Here is a 22,679-nt window from a genome sequence, read left to right on the forward strand (position 1 = left end):
GCTCTAGAAAGTATGTGGTTAGATGTTAGATCTAGCGTCTTCAGATGTCCAAATTCAGTAGATCTCGGGTTCTAGTTTCTGTAGGTTGTTTTCTCCATTGTTCAGATACCATTAAAGGGTTTTAAAGTCCCATGAAGAGTTTGTCTGTAATCGATTTAATGAGAATATCAGCTATTTCATTTCCGTTTGCTCCGGTGTGTCTTGGTTCGGAATTGTAGGAGATTTATCTATGAATTTTCGAGTTTACAAAAATCTGAACTATAAATTAATATAACCAACCAAAATAAATCAAAAATTCCACGAAATAAGATAAAAATAAGTATAGCCAAGGGATGAGTTGTCATTTAAAGAAAATTGAAATATACGCAGGCTTGCAGGTAATGGATAAAAACTTGTAGAAACCTGGGAATAATACGTCATATTATTAGATTTGAAGGAGGCGGAAAAACTGTGAAATATGATTATAAATGGGCCTTCGAATTTGTTTTGTAACTTAAGTTTAAAAACTTTTGTTCTCGGAAACGGATGCGTTCAGAATTTAATATTAAAAATGTACAGATAAAGTTTTAAATAAACGTCAAATTCTTCTTCTTATTTACAAAAATGACTAATTTTTTCATTACAATTGTCATATTTTCCATCAATTCCCTTTCTCCCTATCTCATAAATAAGTTTAATCCATTACAGTCAACAATCCAGACATTTATCCCAATTTCCAGTTATTTGAAATTCCCTTTCTGTTCTGTCGACTTCATGGCATGTTTCGTTTATTGGTTTGCTGCCCTTGCAGTTCCCTTATTGTGGATTCTCGCATCGGATGTTTATAAACACGGCCGGAACTGATCCTTCTTAAAGAGCATTTTTACCTTCATCTATTTGGTATTCAGCTCTCGGCGACTTGTCATAAAGTATAAAAGGGATTTTCACTTCCTATCTCAAACTTTCGCCTTGTTTGTCCTATTCCCTTTGTCGATTTGACGTATTATGATAATGCTACACGAAAAAAAATGTTTCCCAGATATCGAAATCGAAATATGATATACAGAAATAAAATGTACTGCATTGATAATCATTATTAACAGTTTTTATAAAACATCGTCATAAATTCTTAAGCAACTACGAGGAATTTGGAAACCTCTGAACCTCCCTTTGTATAAGAACTACTGGATTTTACTGGTACCTTTAGAACAGTTGAATCAACCATGTGGGTATTGAGGTTTAAAGCAAAATGTCACGTGGTCGATTTAGCCAAAAACTGAAAGCCCTCTTTTACAACAACAAGCTTATAAACCTCTACAAGGTCCAAATTCATCCATCTTTGGACATTTGGAGCTCGGATTCCTGAAGTTGCTCGACTAGAAACGCTACGCCATGCGACAACGATTTACGTAGTAAAGTAGAAAAATTTTTAATACCATTAAGTAAACGTGATGCTGCGGCTGCGGTTTCGTACAGCTAGAAAGAAATAATGGAAAACATGTTTTTCATGTCAATTCGAACATTCGACACAAATCCTTATCGTTTTTCCGAATTTTTTTCCATATAAAGGCGTCTTAACACGCGTCAATTACATCTGAGAATTTTGAATCGTCCCAACTTGGTTGGCGTAGCATGAGGTGGCGTGGCGTGTTGGACTTGATAGTTATTTATTGGAATTGAGCTCAATTCTTTTGATATGTCGTTTACGAAGAAGATTAGAGTTTTGCAACGTTGTCAAATAAGTTCCATTATATCTTTCTTATCGTGTACGTGTTTCATACTGCCTAAAAATTTTCACGAAATGTTATATATCATTTTTTGATCCCTCACGTTTAAGTTATACAGACTTGAAGAAAAAATTCGAATATAGAAGTTGGCATTTGAATGATATCTGCATGGAATATTTGATATAAATTATTTTTAGTCCAATAAAAACAATTTTATTCAACGATGAACAGATTATAATAAATAAAAAGTATATAAATTAATCGAATATTAAATTATGTCACTGATTACGGATCTGTATTATCTATTATATTATCTAATGATTCGTTGTTCTTAGATCGAATTCTAGTTATACAAGTATAGTATATAGAGCGAGAAAATTGTGTCTTCAACAGAGTAATATCGTTTGTCAGCTGTTGCTGAAATCACGCGACATTCTACGCTTTTAATCGGGACCGGACTACTCATAAATTGTGTGATGAATATTACGAAATTTATTTGTAAATGCCTTCAATTTCAAAGTGGCTAAACTGTTTTGAAAATTTATTAAATAACAACCCTCATAATTGCTCTTTATGAATTTGATAGATACGAGGTGTATCCGCAAAGTAATTTCTATTTGGTTACATAAAAAAAGTCGTACAATTACAGAAAAATGTTTATTGTACAAAAATCGCAGTGAGTGCGTCAAAATTGCCCATCCGTTAGTTTTTGTACGGATCGGAATTTATTTTGTGGGTATACCTCGTATATCTGATTGCCCAACCAAATAGTACAAGAATAAACGTTTTATAAACTTATTTCAAATACCAAAATACCATTGGTGAATTGGTTTTTTACAATTTTTCGTATTGCAAGTGAAATTTACTAAATACGGATCATTTTTGTATATATTTTTTATAATTTAATAATATATTTCAATCTAACTACATTCAAATCGAATTTTTTTGTGAAAAAATCAGTATATAAATATTTTTTTAAATTTTTCAATTGGGTTTAGTGCTATACTGTCTATTGTAATGTTTCGGAACTTACATTGTGGGTATACCTCGTATATCGTATTATCCAACCAAATAGTACAAGAATAAACGTTTTATAAAGTTATTTAAAATACCAAAATACCATTGGTGAACTGGTATTTTACAATTTTTCGGATTGCAAGTGAAATTTACTAAATACGGATCATTTTTTGTATATATTTTTTATAATTTAATAATATATTCCAATCTAACTACATTCAAATCAAATTTTTTTCATATATATATATATATATATATATATATATATATATATATATATACATATAAATTTTCCAATTGGGCTTAGTGCTATACTGTCTATTGTAATGTTTCGGCAGCGGCCAAAATTGCAAAGACTCCTTGTGACCGAATGGTAATAAGAAAATGTCGGCGGAGGCGCGGCTTAACAACCCGATTCCTTCACGTCGCGTCGACAACGTCTTCCGACGACATCTTGAGACTCTTGGGACACGTCCTAAATTCGTTTACGGGTCCATAACCTTGCGTCAGTTATACACATATCCGTATAGGGAGTACTTACAAATTATATATACAATACATTTAATAAACATAAATCAAAATCTAATTATTATTATACTAAAAACGATTTATATAAAATATTTTTAGATTTATTTCGATATCTAATACAAGACTTTATCTATTGGTATTGACAGTTCGACGTATATCGCTCGGCAATGTAAACAAAGAGTAGGACCGGCTCGGCCCAATACAAATAATTTTTATATTATTAAATATCAACCACACTTCATTGTTTTACGTCTTCTTATTAATTTATAAGTTGTTTAAGCGATTTTTATGAAAAGTTTTTGTCATAAATACTACGACAATTATTCAACAATATAAATTTTCGTTGATTTATCTACGGAAAAAACTATTTGCCGTGCAAAAGGACCCTTGTCACCTTATCAGGAGTCCTTTAACCAGAAACGTAGCTCTAAATTTCCTTTTTGTAATTTCTCTCTAGAGGACACTTTTACCTCGGGAGATATACGGGGGGTAATCAGGATTGTAACATACAGTCACTTTTATCTTTATTGATTTAAATTATTATTCAAAGGGAATATACGGGGTGAATCTGTAAAAACACGGTGACAATCTAAAATTATTTTTGATAATACAGGGGGTCCACAAAGTACTAAAAACTAATACATTTTTTTTCATTTAAGCATGATTTGTACCATGAAAACATATTTTTGATGTCAAAGGTAAATATTTTGAACGAAATATATGTTTGGAAACGGTGAGTGCAAATATTACAAAAAAGTGTATATATACAGGACGTTCGATTAAAAAAATTGTTTATTTTATATATTTAATTACTTTTGGAATATACCGTATAGCTAGAAATAATTTAACGTGCCTATAAAAGGTAAATTTTGTTTATTTGTAAATAACTTTTTTTAGTACACACTGTATGAATAAATTTTTATACGAGGAGATAAAAAAAAGTCAAGGAAATCATGATATGGCGAAACTGATTAAAAAACGAGTTTTATGTCATAAGAAAACAATAAAAAAGAAGAAGCAGAACACCAAAAAGACGGTACGAGAGCTGGAGCTCAAGTTCTCAAGAATAGTTAACAAAAAGGTTAAATATTCGAGAATAAACATTCTATTTTGAGAAAAAAGAAAAATATGGATGTGGCAGAGTTGAAAATTGCTGAAATTCAGTTTTTCAACTTATTTATATTTATATATTATTTATATCTATAAATAAATAAAATCGTCTCTGATTGTATGGATATAGGTTAGTTCTTCGATATAAAACTTTATATAACTAGAACAGAGATATTTGTATTATATACACTTTTTAATAAAGTATCAGACACGTTTTTCGTTTTCGTTTTTTTTTCAATCGAACAGATCGCGTATCTATATCTAAGGAAAAAAATTAATAAAAATTGTCAGCTGTTACTGAAAACGTTTTTCCAGGACATTAGCTCTATCCAATTATACTACAGAATCATATAATAGAGAATTTGGAACGTATAATGAAATTTTTTACTAAGACACAAAGTATAGTTCAAAAAATAATGATTTTTTTATATAAATCCAATTAAATCAATCATTCGTTCACTTAAATGACATCAAATATGCGGAGCCCTATCTGTGGATGCTCTCCGCTAGATCCACCTCTGGATTATACGAAAATTACGCGCTTCTGATGTGAACGGGACTGTAAAACTAGTCACAAACATTGGAAACGAAAATTTTGCCAAAACGACAAAATATCTGAAAAGTACGGAGACAGACTTGCTATATGTAGCTGGAGGTTTGAAATCTTCCCCAACAGCTGCACTAGAAGTGAATCTAAATCCCCCACATCTCCAAATAGTACTGGAAAGCGTGGCAGGGAAAACATTATCATAAATAATGATCGGGTTCAATGTAAAAGCGAATGGGATCCAAACACCATACAAGAAATAACAGTTCAGAATCGAAAATCGATTGTAAACTACGGATTTTTGACCTCGAATCGATTTTTTCGATCACGTTTGTTTATATGTAATGAACTGGAAATAATTTTGTAGTCGATCATCAAAACAAACTCATTAATGTTGAAGTACATAATTAATATAATCCTACAAACATTATAATGATCGTTATATGCTTCGAAACTTCGTTATTAGGATTCATAATTAATTGCGGGATACGGATAAAATAATAATCATCGAATCGACAAACGAATTTGAATATATATTCGAATGAAATATTAAATAGCGTTTTCTGTATTGCTCTATTACCCAATCTAGCGTTTGATTGAGCTATTTTAATTTATAATATCTATTTTGATGTACTTCGAATGGACTGACAATCGATTCACAACCAATAAACTGATTAACTACATTTCCAAATCGTATTAATAATATTTTATCTATGATTATCTTTTTTTTAAGTTTTTGTGGTTTTATCAAGGTAGCAGTGTCAAATTAGCAAAAATCAATGAAAGAAATGCAAAATTCGTAGCTTGTTGCCATTTAGTTGCTAAAACCGCCATTTTGTTGCTTAAATCGTTGGCGAAAAATTGCAATTAATGCTAAATTCATACAAAGGTAGTATAAAATTTCGATAAATCTATAAATATCCAAAATTTGTTGCTGCAAGTAAGTACTACCGAAATTTTCGATCAGCAACAATTTTTCTAGTACATACTAGCTTGAACTTGATTTCTTGAACAAGAACTGCTGAATAAATTGATTTGCTACATAGAACAATGTTCAAATAAGCCTAAAAAATAAACAACGAAATTGAAACCGAAAATCGGCCGATCTTTTCGATCAGCAAAACACGTTTTTCGGATTTTCTTTCGACAACAATAACTTACGAACGAATGAACCGGTTTTGACCAACTTGGCGGCGAACGACGTGGTTTTTTGATGTTAAGAGCTGATTAGTTTTTGGAATCTATCGATAAAGCCGTTTAAAAGTTATTTCGAAAAAACCACATTTGAAAAAATTTTTTTTTCGATTTCTTAAATTCTACTGGTCCGAAACGGTTCAAATTGTACTCAAAATCCGAGTTTGGACAAGCCTTTTCGAACACGTATACATACAGACATACGGACATCATCGCGGAAATATTCAGGGAAGCTTCCTAGAATTTTAAAACGTCGAAAACTGAGGGAAACTTGATTTTCTAAAAATGGGGTAAGACCAATAACTTCCCGATTTCTTAAAAATTTTAAATTCTTTTAGCAGAAAGCAACGAAATCGCGATTTCAGCAACAAAATAGCAACAAATTTTACATATTTTTTATCAATTTTTGATAAATTGACGCTGCTATTTTGATAGAGCTAGTTTTTGTATTGATTGTTCATTTGAGACAATTGATGTTTATAGTTGGGGTTTTAGTAGATTCCTCGAAAATAAACCAGAATAAATCGCATGTCCCGCAGTACCTGGGACATATAGCTTGAAGAAGGCAAATGCCCAAGAGGCAGATCTCCAATTATATGGATAGACCTCAATAAATAAGACACTGCATCATTCCGAAAAGATTTAACAGGATATGCAAGCAAGGAAACAACTTCTGAATCAAGTATAATTGGTAACACTTCATCCTTTGGAGGATAATGAAAAGAAGAAGAAGAGAAGGATTTTTTTCTTCCCCTGAAGCTGTTTCTAAGATAAGGTCGAAGACGTTTCGTGAATGAAGAAAGGAAAAATCTTCTACAATTATTGTTAATAAATTAATTAGTCGAAAGCTATTAAATGATAAAACCAAGTATCAAGATCCATCAAGCAAATCCAAACACTTACCTGCCCTCTATTGATGAATCCGTGTTTAACAGCAATACCGTCCGCAATTTCAACGCCATCTGGTATATGAACTGCGAACTGGTTGTGATACGTCGTCGGTTCATTTTTTTTCGACTCGATATTCATAATAAAAGACGAGATAATAAATATCCACCAACCGATGCAGTTGTTTACCATAATTACAAATATTCTAGTGAACTGTACCACAAGAAGAATCTCATATAATATATTGGAAATTGAAGAACGCTTTTTAGGAATAGAAACGTAGTCATATGTTATCCAAACTTCAGTTTACCTGTAAAACAAAAAAATAGTTATAAATAGAAAAATAGGTAATACAACAAAAGATTTTATCGATTTTTTTGATATTTTCATCAATTTTTTACGTGGAACAACTACTTAAACGTGAATCATCTTCAACATCTTTGCCCCCATCTTGAAAATATTCAATTTTTGTAATTTTTCCAAGTTTCGTGTGAAATTTTACAAAAAACAACAACCCCTAAACAAATGAAAGTAACGGCTATACTGATTTATCTACAAAAAGACTTCGCAATCGACAGAACTTTTGGTTAACCTTTGACGCATGCGTAGTTCTTTTATAACAGCGCTAGTTTCGTTACTTAATAACGACACCTCTTAAATATATTTTTGATTCGTTTTCATATACAGGACGTTCCGCGTAACAATCCACATATGGAAGAGGTGTATAGGCGATAATTGAGGGGAATTTACCTCTATACCAAGTTGTATCCACGAAGGATCACAGTTGAACCCGAAATTTCGAATTAAATTATATGATATTAATAAGGGCGTTAACTAATGATAAGTACGAACGAAAGGTTGCGAAAATATGAATTCCTTGGGGTTAGAATTAGGTTCCCCTCAATAGTCATAATTTCCGCGTTGTTGGTTAATTTTCGCGAACACCCTGTAGATGAAATTATTTCCAACGAAACGTAACTTGGATATATAACATTAGGCGTGTTATCCATAAATCTCAACATACTTTTTTAAATAAAATGAACCTCAAATTAGCCACGACAAAGTCTAAATGATCTTTTTTAGTGAGAAGAATCCCTGTAAATGATTACTCGTCATTTTGTTGGGACGTCTAAGATGATTGTGGTAAATTCAGACGATTGTCGTGAAAAATTCGAGGTCTTCGACTTTCCTTTTTCAGTTCTTCTTCTTTCTTTGAGCGCCTTACGATACCAATCTAATCATAATATTCATTAAAGTGATTCACACTGTTTCATCGTATTTTAAAAAAGTTTTCACATATATTAATATACGAGGGCTCATTCATTAGTTTCAACGGTTATTAAAAAAAGATTATCTCCATTTGAAAACAAAGATTTCTTTATATGATTGTTGAAACTATTGTACAAGCCCTCGTATATCAACATATTTAGATGTTTTTTTAGTCCACATTCATTTGGAAACGAAAATAATTTTCTTTATATGATCATTTAAACTAATTAAAACAAAATATTTTTTTCGCATAAAAAAATAAAGAAACCGAAAAAAAGTTATCATTGAAAAAATAATGATTTATGAATGAACATCTTGATTAAATCCTATTGAAAATTTGTACGTAGTTTAGTGATATTTAGAATAATATATAGGGGTAATTAGAGAAATTCTCATCTCGAAACGTTGTTTAAAGTGAAAAATTTATCGTTTTTTGACTGTTACGCCCTCCTATAATCATGACAACGAAATTTTCCCAGCTCTGTTCCATTTTACTAGACAAGTTACGGGAAAAGTACGGCCCTCGGGCCAAATATGGCCCTCGGGCGCGTCTAGTTCGGCTCGCGATAGGATTTTGATATTGTCGAGCTTTTGGAATCGTTACATTTTCAAAATGTCGTCTAACGTGAATTGTAAATCATTCAAACCGAAATTGCAACTCGATCTGAGACTTTATTTGTCGCAATTTCTTATCTTGTTTAGATACTGAATTAGATTCTAATAAATACGAAATTTGAGTTTTTTAAATTTTATGTTTGTCGATTTTAATAATAGAAACGATGTAAATGAAAAATAAACATCAAAAATAGAAAATTTCGTGTATTTCAAAAGAAAAAAGATTAATTTCGAATTGAAATAACAGCCAAACATTCAAAACAAATCAATTAAGCACGATGAATTAGTGAAATGTTTCTTAGTATTTCAAATAAATATTTTATCACAAAGAAAAATTTTGTAGGGTACATTATTTAACGAGGGTTAATGTTTGTTTATAGATATCATCTGGACGTGATTCATCGGTGTGAAGTAATTATATTTTGCGAAATATATTTTGGTATTCAGTAGGGGTTTCTCGAGTAATCGGATTAACAACAAAAACAACAACAATGGCGGGTAAAACAACCGCAAAGTCAACGTACAACACATAGTACAGCCACTTAAGCAAAAGGGTCTTACACCCCTAACATTACATACCCTCGACTTACCACGATCGTTTAGGGGACGAGGTTAGGAAAGATCTATTAAACAATCCCTTTGTGACTGAATTCTAGTTAAGCTAAAAGCGGGCATTCCCGATTTTTAAACACATAATCGCAGTTGTTGCGTTTGATTCATAAACGTTTTAGCCGATTAGAATTTTCCGACGATAAATCAACATTTTTTTTCCTTTCTCTAACGAGATGTACGTTGTTTTTTTTTTCTCCTGAAACATCGATAATCAAATTTGAAGACAAATGATTTTGTTTATAATCGACAAATAGATACGTATTCTATGTCCATATGGGTGAAAATCTCGGAAAATCGATACACCCAGTATATTACAACGAGAAAACTTGTATCTTGACATCCTAAAACAATTCTCAATATTCACATATAATTCGGTAGTCGTAAGTTTTAAAATCAGGAATCGAAGGTTACAAAAATTGCATTTTTTTTTATATTTTTTGCAAATATCTCGTTTTCTACAGGTTTCACAGTATTTGTATTTATTATCAATATTGTAAAGAATTCAATTCTCTACAACTTTTGTATTTTACATTTTCTTATACTTTGAACCATTTTCGAGATATAGGACGTAGAACGCGCGGCCAGAAAATTATCTGATATCAACTGGTAATTTCGATAAAAAAAACTAATATTAAGGTTTATAGATTTATTCAAGTCATAATTAATTAAAATTTCGAGAACAAATTCTAATTTCAATTCTCTTCTTCTTTATCTTCTTCTTCATCATCGTCGTCATCGTCGTTTGGATCCATTCGTTTTTCAGGATATTCCAAAGATTTTTTTACTCCCTGTCTAATTTGTTAAAAGTCAAACGACTGTGACATTCAAATAATTATTTTCAGTAAATTTTCCCTTTCTAATTCTTTCAAATACTCGAGGAGGGCCCGAGACCGTTGTCATGAATTTGTAGCTGATAAGACGTTGACCAGAACGTACTAAGTTTTCTTTAATATATTTATAATCTTCTTTTTTCAAATTCCCTTCAATTTTTAGCAGAGCTCCGGTGGTAATTCCTCCAAAACAACCCCAAATAATCACGTAGCCTTCTCTGTGTTTTACAAGCAGTAATATACATGATCTAACATTCTTTTTTATCCTTTACGAATCGAAAACCTCGATTGCAACCTTTCAAAAAGACCAGCTCCATCCAATCCCCATTTTACTGTAGAAATAGTTGAAGATTCGTTGATCTGAGCAACTAACTCATAATCCCTAAGTTTTCAATCATTTGACACTCTTATCTTTGGTTTTTGAAACACAGTTTTGAAATTCAATTAACGGTTTATAATATTTTTCATCGTTGGTGTGTATCCCATCAAAATTTTTCGTATAAAAATCGTTCTTTACTAATAACTATACGTAAAATCCGAATGTGATAGACATTTTGAATAAAAATTCCATTTCGCGTATACTAAACGTTATTGCATGTAGCTGTCTGTCTTCTGGATATAACTTAATGTCTATTCGGTTGCTGACAATCGCAGATGCTAGCTTGGTATCCTAACATAAAAATAACCTTTAAATGTAAATCAAATTTCTAAAAAAAAACACTAGTTTAGTGTCATAACGAAAATAATTATAAATAATTGTCAATCAAGTGAATTTACTTATTATAAAGATGTAAAATTGAAATCTTAACAATCCACATATTAACAAGATGTCTAATACACTTTTCTTCTTCTTATTTCTGTACTACTACTAGTTTTTTTGGCCTTAGATGCTTCAGATATCCAGCTTCAACTCTCATAACATTGAATATATAGGGTCCTAATTCTATTCTATTCTGAAGCGTTTGCGAAGATTTATTCCAACTTAATAAGGGTTTATGACGCTTCAAATTTAGAAAAAAACTTGGGGGTTAACTATGTAATCAATAATAAAACAATGGTTGGGCACTAAGATCACCAAATGTTTATTGAAAACCTAAACGAGTTCGAATTTCATTATTCGTTTGTATGGGATCTAATATTGTGATCTCATGGATAAAATTAAGCTTCGGAATTGACACATTGTCTTTTCTAGGAGGTGTGGTTCTTAGAGGTCCCGTGAACTCGACGAAACCGATGTAAATTTACTAAAAATCCTTCGATTATTCACCCAGATTTATCACATAGTGATTTTTACGTGTTTAGACTCACAAAAGATGTTTTTGTTAACAAAAATTATATTTGTAGAAACGAAGGTGTTCAGTCAATGAAGTATATGATCTAATAAGAGATATTTTGGGAAAAAATATATTTATTTTTTGACGTAAACTCCTTTTAGTTCCATACACTTTTTCAGGCGATCACCTCTTCATTAATGGACAATCTTTGACAACAGAAAATAATCCGAGGGGTTTGAATCTGGCCATTGAAATTGTGTGAGCTGGTGCTAACCATCTCTAAGTAAGGCGAGGTACTTTTGGGACTATCCTCGTAAAGAAATTTCGTTTATGAAAAAGGTTAGTTTATATTTTATGACCCCCGTATAATAGCATGTTGATTTTATTTTAAATTATTTATTATCATCAAAGAACTTTCGGCGATGGATTCCAAAAGGCGCTAAGACCTTTTTCTTTGAGAAGTTCCCCGCGTTTTACCGAAAGTAAATACTATTAACAAGTTGAAACCTCAAAAAGACAAAATGGCGGATATCTGAGAGTTTCACACAATGAAAGTGATGGTTTTGTAACGAAAAAAATACGAATTCTAACACAGTATTGTTTGTAAAAAAATGTTGTAAGACTAGTTTAATATTTTGATTATTAAAAAAATAACTTTCTGATTTTAATTGAACCGTTTCTGCGAAAAAAGAAATTTGGACGTACATCACTTTAAAATGAAACTGCCTCGTCGAAGGAGACATCAAAAATAAGACCAAGAATATCACTCGACCATACGACAAGTCGGTTATTGGATAGAGACGTCGATGTTTGGTCAAGTATAACCGACGGCGATGGTTTCGTTTGACAGTCCCAAGCATACAGATACCTAATAATGGTTGATGGGTTCAGAATTGATTGAAAATCTAACAAGATAACATCGATCTTTTCCTATTAAACAAAATAAACTTTTTCTAGACTTTATACACTGTTTTATAAAAAAAAATATGTACCTATGAATTGTTTTTTCAGTGTATATTTCTTTCGAAACGGAACGATTTTTTTACCGTTAGAAGAAGAAGCTTTATTCGATCAAACACCTTTAAAAAATACTTCCAGACGATAATGTATATATATATATATATATATATATATATATATATATATATATATATATATATATATATATAAATATATATATATATATATATATATATATATATATATATATGTATGTATGTATGAATGCTCAGACGTAGGAAATGAAAAATGTTACAGTTGGAAGAAACGTTCATTCATTTAAAAGCGCTTATCTCTCACCCACTTATTCATTTGGTAGGAAAAATATTCATATTTAAACGCAAATTTTTATTTTATTTTTTTTGGACGACGCCCCTTAGAGATTTTTTTTCAGAAAGATTGATGCCCAAGGAATAGATTTACGATGTGTATCAATCAGTAGCGTAGAAACTTCAAAACTGTCAAATTTACTAGAGTTTATTCCCCCTACACTAGTTAATTAACTAACGTCAACTGTCAACTGTCGTTGTATGTCTATGGATATAAATAGATGATATAATTAATGTTATTTAAATTATAATTATGTGCGCGACGTGTTGGGATTGAGTTTTTTATATTTCTCGGAAATTTACAGGAAATTTATGTACTTTTATTTTTTATGTATAATAATAAATCTTTTAAGATATAACTACAAATTATAAATATTTTCTAGTGATATAAATACAATATATTTCTATGCAATTATTTGAATAATTTTTTACGAGGGTTGAACCGTTTTATTACGAACTGGGTACCAATTTCTTTATATATTTAAATTGTATTACAAACTAATAAATCAACTTTTTTTTTATTATTTTGCAAAAGTTTTCTAAAGAAAAAAAATTTTGCACGAGTTGCATTTTGTGTTTTTCTACAACGTGAGGTTGAGGTTTGTCCCGAGGGCCTCAAATTGCTCGAGGGGTACCTGTAGTGTGAAGACGCTTGTGGATGTTGATTTTTAAAGGTTGCATTATTCAATGACGGTTCGATCAAATCGCAAGATTCGTTCTTAACAAATGAAAAAGTTCATTTTCTATGAGTTTCTTCCATTCGAAACTATCCGATCTGAACAAAATTTCCTTGACAGTTTATAGAATCCATGTTTAAACTTGTAGTAGATCAAATTTCGAAAACAAACGCCCAAATCAGAGTCTTGTTTCGATTTTATCAAAAAATATCATCCCTCGTATACTACTAAGAGAAAGCGAAGTTTTCCGCTGTGGAAGTATTTATTGCATCTCATACCGTATACGGAAAATAAAATTTTCTTTCTATTCCTTCGAAGCCTTTAACCAATAAAGTGTTTGGACGAGCGTGATTTAGTTTTAAAATTCAAGAAAACCTCCTTTTTAGAAACTTCCTATGCGGAAAATGAAAAATGTTTTCTCTGATTGCGGAAAGTGTTTTTCCTTACACCAGGAATGTTTACGGCGGGTTCTGAGATAAAGGAATTTCCTCGCGAGATTTCAAAACGTATAATATCAAGAAAATAAAAAAGAATTTCATCATTTTCAAATGTACTTATCATATACATCGACGAATATACAGTGAAAAAATAAATTGTAAATAATTTTTAATGGTTTTTATGTGTATACAGCACGTGTGTTTGTGTCAGACTAACACTAGTCATGTCACACAAACTTTGATTCATAAATTTTTTTTGTCAACTTTATTCGTTAATAAACACCAATAGTTTTATTTGGTTTCGCTTTAGATTTGTTAGAGAGTCATAAATTCATTCTAGATGGTCAAATTAAGCATATACGGGAAGTAATTTGTGGATAGACAACTCTATGCGACGTGGCTGAATATTGAGCAGAAATTCGAACGTTGGAAACTTAAAACGAAGGTTATACTGTCTGTGAGGTGAAATTTATTGAGATTTTCTTATTAAATAGCGAATTGTATTATAAAAACCTCCCAGAAAACAGCTAAACTTGTTTACAAATCAAAACAATACCCTCTTTATAGTCCCGATTTAGTTCATTGAAATAAGCACGAAATATGTAGAGTGTAGAAAAACTGTATAAAACTCAGTTCGGTAACTTAATAATAAAAATTTTTATAGCAAAACCTCGAATCACCCTCGTAGCTTTCGTTCATTTGAATTGATTAAAATTCGTACCGGAATTTCGAGATCTAGCCGGATAGATTATTTATTTGTATTTTTTCGTTGACACAATCCGCGTTTCTCTATAAATAAACCGTCATTAGAGCCTCTAACCGGGTGGAAAGTTCAATTCGGCTCAAAAACTGTCACCAGTTGATTGTGAAACGCTAACAGCTTGCGTCACTTTTTACCGCAATTCATTCCGGTATCGCGTACATTCACTATTAGTAAATTTTCCAAAAAAAAATCGTGTTTATGACGTTCGTCATAAATTTTAAATGACAGAAACAGAAATCGCAACAATAAAAACTAAATTCACTATCGTTATAATTAATAATAAAATAAGTAACAAATAATCATCTAAGTTTTGATCTGGTTAATGTTTACGTAACTTTTCTTCGGTTTCTTTCTAAATCGACAAATACTATAGGGGATGTCTCATGTTATAGTAGTTAATAAAAACTTTCATATTTTGAACACAGCCTTTTGTATGTTATTAATATTCAATATTTTTTAGAAAATTCTAGTCGTTTATGAATAGTCTAATGGAGTTAGATCAGGAGATCATGTTGGCTACTTGGAATAAATTTGATTTACGTACTACCAGACATTAATTTGTTAATAAGACAATACTCCATCTTACTAAATACCTTGTTTGACCTAGAGATGGTGGTAATTACTTAAAAAATATCACCGTATTAGAAAGTATATAATCTATACAACGTGTATTTCAAGTTTTAAAGACGCTATCTTGTTTAGTATTTGTTTTGACAGCTGTCAATAGTGAAAGTTTTCACTAAATCGTAATTTGAAAGGCTCTAGCTCTACCAATGTGAAAATTTGAATAGATTATACAATTTCTTCGTTATAAACTGTAAAATATTGGGTAGTAAAGTTTCGACGAGACCGTACGATCTAGGAAGACCAACAACGTAGTGGTTAACTTCACAAAATCATACTGGATGATCGTTTATTGAAAGTGCACGTGCTAGCAGACATAATAGACATTTCCATGTATTTCCACATGTTATTTCGTGAATTTCTGTATATAATGCAAGCGAATACACCCTGTATAATTTCTCGCAAGTGATAAACTCTTATATTGTCATCGTATGATGAATTATATCAATGAAATGTCAGATATTTATGTTTTCGAATTTTTCGTTGTTCTGGAAAATTCGCCTGATATTAACGCCCTCTACAATCCCGTGTTTCGTGAATAAACATGGTTTTTCCGACACGTTTCCATGGAAAATTTTCGAAAATATTCCAACACTACGTTCTTTATTCTAATCGATTATTTTTTTAATTGAGTAATCGCGTTCTTGAATTCGTTATTAAATTGAAAATCGAATTCCCGAAATATCCTTTAACAAGTTAAAATTTCTTTGATGTTTCTTGATTAATTAATTACGAAATTTAATAACGTCATTGCGAAAGTGGAAAGGACTTTATATTATAACAAAATATAACAAAAAAAACCGGTCGGGATACAAAATAAGTATGGAAATTAACAAGTACGGATAATTACATATTTCAACATCATATCTCATTTTCTTCAACCCACTATGAAGCTTTTAATAAATTAGGGTGTAGGACGAACAATGGTCACGTGAAATTAACATTATTTTCGGTAAAAAAAACCGATGCTAATAATTAATTATAAACGAATTATATACCAGAATTTGTAAAAACGCCATGTTTGATTTTATATCACGAAATTTACTCGTTAACTTTCGTGTAGATAGAAAAAGTTTTTTAGATCATACGTTGAATTACCTAAATGTTCCAGAATTACTTTGTTTGACCGATAGGTGGCAGTTCGGTTTGCGAACACCAGAATCGCATATCAATTCGAAATTTGAACTTTAGAAAGCTGTGCGTGAAATGGATGCAGCGTTTGCTCACAATCGAACAAAAAAATCATCTTGAAGATGTTTCCTATCAGAATTTCATTCAGAATATAACCCAAACGATCATCAATCAATACGAAAATGAATCACAGACTTTTTTTCGCCTTATTTCTAATTACTCACATTCTTTCGATTTTAAATTCCGCTTTGATAAGAACAAGAAACTAAATGAACCACGCGTTGAAAAATTTCGACAATCATTCGATGAAATCGCATTCTTTCGTTTTTATTGCTTCCTCGTCAATATCATCAAGAGTTTTTTCAATATCGTCTATTTAATAAGTTCCGTCGTTCAATACGAGATGTATGTCATTATTAGTTTGGTTTTAATTGACCGAGAATAAAAAACGATTCGCCGCCATACACGTTATCAAACGTGATAAATTGATAATGATGTTGATTATAATTTAATACAAAGAAAATGGCCGAATTCACTCAATCAAGTTGAATACGACATATCGTTTACTTGTAGTGTTTCATATCTTCATATTTCGGGTTCAAAACGTTGTGTCAAGTAGAAAGAACTATATGAGGAAGGTTCCAAAAGCACCTCGACCAACAAAAATCTTTTTGTTCCATTTTGAACGAACGCTGCATCCATTTCGCGCACAGCTTTCTCATGTCGAAAATTTCTACGAATCTGGTGTTCAAATTCTGTTACCCAAACATATACAGTGGTTTTTTCAAGCAACTACCGCCATTTATTGGTCAAATCAGGTACATTTGGAACCATCCTCGTTTTTATAACAAAAACGTATCTGCAGTTACGTATATATGGAAGTGTATAACGCCATAACTTCTTTTCTTATGTTGTATTGATGCCAAAATCGTTTTGATAAAAATTGTAAGCGGCATCGTATAAACTAGAGATCGCTTTCCATCTATTGTTTGGAAACACGGAAAGCTTCTTACTTTATTACTTTTTCTTTTTGTTTATTATGTATTATACTAGATTTTCCATTTTCTGTACCCGTATGCAAAACTAGGCCGCATCGTTGCCGTGGTGGTTGTTGGTTTTAAATATAAACAAACAAAAAACGATAAAAAATAAGACTATAGTTAAAAAAACATGAAATTATAAACAACGTATCTAGATTTAAACTTAAAGATAGATGATGGTTTATTACCAATCACAGATATACATAAAATTGCGGAAAGTTCGTGCATGATTTTCATGACTAATCATCAATCTAGAATGTTTTCTTTTTTAGTTGTTGCATTGAGGAACCCCAGATTATTTATTAATCCCACTCATTTCCCAAGGTTTACGTCTTCTTTTTCAAATGATCCAGAGTGAAATCTTCTGCTAAATCTAGAACCCTCAAGTGTCAAATGACTTCACAAAACATCCAAAAGATATTATTATTTAGCCTACAGCCACCTATTACTTTTTTTACCACCATACCAAAAAAACTGATTCTTTCAATCTTCTTTCCACTGTAGAAATACTTGAAAATACATCAATCAGAGTTAACATCTCTGAAGTCGTGAAGACTAGCGATTGAACGTCCAAACTCACTAGCAACACGCCATGTTACGCCACGCCACGAGACATTGTTTTGTTGATATTTCTAACAGAAAATTTTTCAATATCTTTGAGTACGTTATGGAGGGTTTTTAGAATGCAATAAAATTTTTCGTAGACTAGCATTCAAACGTCTTAACACGCGTCGTACATCTAAGAATTTTTGATAGTCTCACGTGGATTGGAATGGCGTGGAGTGGAGTGTGTACCTGGACAATTGAAATAACCGAATGTATCGAAACATAATCGAAAACGTCAATTTCAAACGATAATTCTTTGATTTTATCCATTTTACAACTTTTAAGTCTGAATTTACGAGAACGAAAACAAAAAGATTATGGATTGGTTAAAAAATTTTTATTTTTTGACATATAATTATAGTAAATTTTTTTCAAACGATTTTTAGATAAGAAAATACCATTTCCCTCGACCGGCCTATGGTTTTTACTTATGTAGTTAACTCATGGAAAAAATTGCTGCGTCGTATGCTTAAACTAATATTTTCTTTGTCTCGTTCAATATAGGTATCTTTTCATGATGAAATATATTAAATTATTCAGGGTATATTTGATTTTGTGTCTGTAAATACAGTCAAGAATGTTTGCAAAATAAGTCGATTCAATTGACGTCAATTATATTGATATCGACGTAAACAACTTCGTCGATAAGTTGCATTTTCCGAAAGTGCGTTTTTTACAAATAGTTTGTGATAAATACACTTATACAGCGTAACGGTTCTTCTCACTTTGCGAAAAAATCATCATCAACTTCTTCTATACAAAAAACAAAAAATGAAGACTTGACTTGATTCAAATGAAAAGCTGTACGACGTAGTCCAAACTAACTTATTAGAATTCTACTCCGAATCCCCTGCATAGTTCGATGGTTCTTCTTCTCCTCTGAAATTGACAACTGACTGATTCACAATAGTGAAGTATCAATTGGAATATGAGCTGATCTACTCCCACCATAAATTCGTAGAGCAGAAACTATATTTAATGAGGATTCTGTAGGATTTGGTATACGAATTTTGATAAAACTGATAATAAGTATTTCAAGTGGAAGTATTCCAGAAATTTCCACGTTATAAGAACTGCTTTTTTGTTGCATACTCTTTGAGAAAGTGAATTATTTGTGATTACTTGTGAATTATTTGTAAATTTGTGAATTGGTGAATTATTTGCGAATTTGTGAATATGTGAATTAGTTAAATTTCGAATTTGTGCATTATTTATGAATTATTTGTAAATTATTTGGAAATTTGTGAATTATTTGCGAATTCATAAATATGTCAATTAATTAAATTTTTACTTTGTGAATTATTTTCGAATTGGTGAATTTGCTAAATTTTGCATTTGTGAATTTGGGAATTATTTGTAAATTTGTGAATTTGGGAATTATTTGTAAATTATTAGCTAATTCATGATTATGTGAATTTGTTAAATTTTGAATTATTTGCGAATTTGGGAGTAATTTGTAAATTTGTGAATTTCAGAATTAGTGGATCAGTGAATTATTTGTGCATTTGTGAATTATTTGTGATTACTTGTGAATTAATTGAAAATTTGTGAATTTGAGCATTTGTGAATTATTTGAGAATTCATAAATATGTGATTTAGTTGAATTTTGAATTTGTGAATTATTTACGAATTTGTAAATTTACTAAAATTGTGAATTTGGGAATTATTTGTAAATTATTAGCGAATTTATGAATATGTTAATTTGTTAAATTTTGAATTTGTGAATTATTTATAAATTTGTAAATTAGTGAGTTTATTTGTGAATTTTTTTTTAAATTTGTGAATATAAGATATTAAGAATTATTTGCGAATTCGAGAATTTGCTAAATTTTGAATTTGTGAATTTGCGAATTTGTGAATTATTTGTAAATTATTTGCAAATTCGTGAAATTCTGAATTTGTTAAATTTTGGAACTGTTAAAGTTTGAATTTGGGAGTTTACGAATTTGTGAATTAGTAAATTTGTGAATTATTTGTGATTATTAGTAAATTTGTGAATTTTTAAATTTGTGACAGTTTCCGTTTGGTACGCATATTTATAAGGATGGAGGGATTTCTACTTCAAAGATTTTTTTCTAATGTATTTACCGAAATTTTTTTCCATCGTCTTATATAAACACGATGTGAGGTTAGGAAGTAATGATCGTTCTTTTTTACTCTTAGTATAAAGGACGATTTGGACCTTCTCCAGAGCTATGGTTTATATCCTAGCTCCAAACGACTTCGACTAAGGCGGATCAAATGCGTCCATTTTGTTTTCTGAGACAGAAAGTGAGTTTTCGACGTCGAGTCCTCCATGCCCTCCGTACAGTTGCCATTTTCAGCTCCAAGGCAAGATTCTTATTTCAAATAAAAAATAAAAACAGAATATAAAAAAAATAAAATCAAAATTAAGTCCGTCTCTGTAATCGTTCGAGGGAAAATCGTCATTGATGCGACTAAAACTTTTCCATTTGACTGGATTGAACTGCGAATTTCAATCGTTAATTTTTTTTTGTAATTTGTCCTGCCCAGGACACGTTCAAAACGAAATCAATAATGATTGATAACTTCCAACATCAATTAAACTGAACGATCGTAAATCATGTAAAGGTAAATAGATAGATTAATGTAAAATACATAATAATGACATTTATATTTATTGTCGATAAGGGGGTTGTTTTGAAGGTAATAAAAGTTTTTAAGCGTCATCTAGACCACTTTTAACCTTAAACGCACCCTCTCGCCCCTAAGAGGATTTAAAGTAGGGGAAAAATGAAAATTAAATGAAAAATATGAATTTTTTTTCAATGTTATAAAGAGAAACTCTTTTTATCCTAAACATTAAGGGATGAAAACGAATATTATTCGATATTTTAGTTAAAATGGATATAAATCCAATGTCAACATTTAAAAACAAAAATTAGGAAAAAACTTTTAAAAAATAATCAATTTGAACTAAAGTATCCTCAAAATCCGTTTTCAACCCCTTCATTTATTCTCTACGATTGTTCAAGAGAATTAAAAAATTATTAAAATTCAGTTTTTATATATCATTAAATTTCAATTTTTTTTGTATTCTCAACGCCCTAGGGGTGAAAATGTTTGTTTTAGGGGAAAAGTGATCTAGGTCTAAAATTTAATGCCCTAAAATTTATATTTAAAACTTTATTTCGGGATAGTTTTTTTTTTTTTTCTATTGAAAACTATTTCACAACGCCCCAAGTTTCGTAAGCATTTATCCAAATATTTTCGAAGAATTTCAGTCAAATCTGACAAAAACCCGATTTCAAACTCTTTCTGATTGGACTATAACAGAACTGAAAAAATATAAATTATTCGAAAATTGAAAACCAGTTTTAGCCCTGCAGAGGAAAAAATTCCTATATCAGGGCCTAATGCAAATCATAACCAAATTGCCAAAAAAAAAAAACCTTCCTTCCTAATTTTTCACAACGAATCTCTCTCTCTCTCTTTAAAACCAGTTTTCAAAATGTTCTTATTAAGTAAGGAGCGAAATATAGCATCTGTCTTAATTGTATATCGCAAAAAATATATTACAAATTAGAAAATTTTTAATGGATGATAAAATATGTCCATCTAGTGTGTTTGACGTGATAAGTAATTGTACATTACTATCTGAAAGCCAGGGGCGGCTCATGCCCAATGGTTAACAATCCGTAACTTTTACAATCTGTAAAATCTAAAGATGACTTTTTAAATCGATTTATTAACAAAAAGGTACTGTTTATTTAACACGAAAAAATTTATGGTTTAGGAGATTTATAGATTGTCAAATCGTTGTACATCTCAAGGAAACCATTGGCTATAAGAAATATTGTGTAGAAACTCATCGTAAATTGTAATTATTTATTGAAAATATTAAAAATCGAATATAAACTTCATTTTTACTATCATTAAATTGTACAGGTTGTCCCAGTAAACATTACGAATTGTTAACCATTGGGCGTGAGCCGCGCCTGGCTTTCATATAGTAGAATAGAATTATTTTGAGCAGTCGTACGAGAAAAATTCATAGCATAAGCGTAGTTTTTCGCAAAGTACATCAACAACATATAACAAACACAAACAAAAGCAAATAACTTTCAATTTTTAAGGTTAAGAAAGTTAGTCATCGCGTAATGGATTTAAGATATACAACATGTTTACCCTTCTTCCTTTTGTTATAATGTACATTACCAATGAATCCATATCTGGGAAATATCATCAAGATAATTGGTTTAAAGTCGATTTATATTGTCGTTAATTCCGCCAAGCTCAACTCTCAAGTTTATATGAAGTTGTCTGGAGTTTGAAACTATCTGCTTCATATTTAGACGGTGTATGTAATTCGAAATGAAAGATATTTATACATCGCCTCGATAACTTCTTGGTATGTTCCTTTATTGATCTTATTACAAAAAAAAGTCATGAACATCATACAACAAATATAAAAGTTTTTGGTATGATCGAGATACATTTTGGAGTGAAAAAGTGATACCAA

General features: G+C 30.8%; 1 protein-coding gene across 3 annotated transcripts in view; it reads right to left on the minus strand.

The window, feature by feature from the left end:
- Positions 1–22,679, minus strand: part of LOC130446891 (furin-like protease 2) — a 186,492-nt gene that overhangs the window by 122,701 nt on the left and 41,112 nt on the right. For all 3 annotated transcript variants that reach the window (XM_056783399.1, XM_056783397.1, XM_056783398.1), the window contains exon 2: positions 7,006–7,300. In XM_056783399.1, the coding sequence (XP_056639377.1) occupies positions 7,006–7,182 (177 nt within the window). In that variant the 5' untranslated portion in view covers positions 7,183–7,300. The remainder of the gene's footprint in view (positions 1–7,005; positions 7,301–22,679) is intronic.

This window comes from Diorhabda sublineata, chromosome 7, assembly GCF_026230105.1.
Source record: "Diorhabda sublineata isolate icDioSubl1.1 chromosome 7, icDioSubl1.1, whole genome shotgun sequence".
Classification (NCBI taxonomy): Eukaryota; Metazoa; Arthropoda; class Insecta; order Coleoptera; family Chrysomelidae; genus Diorhabda; species Diorhabda sublineata.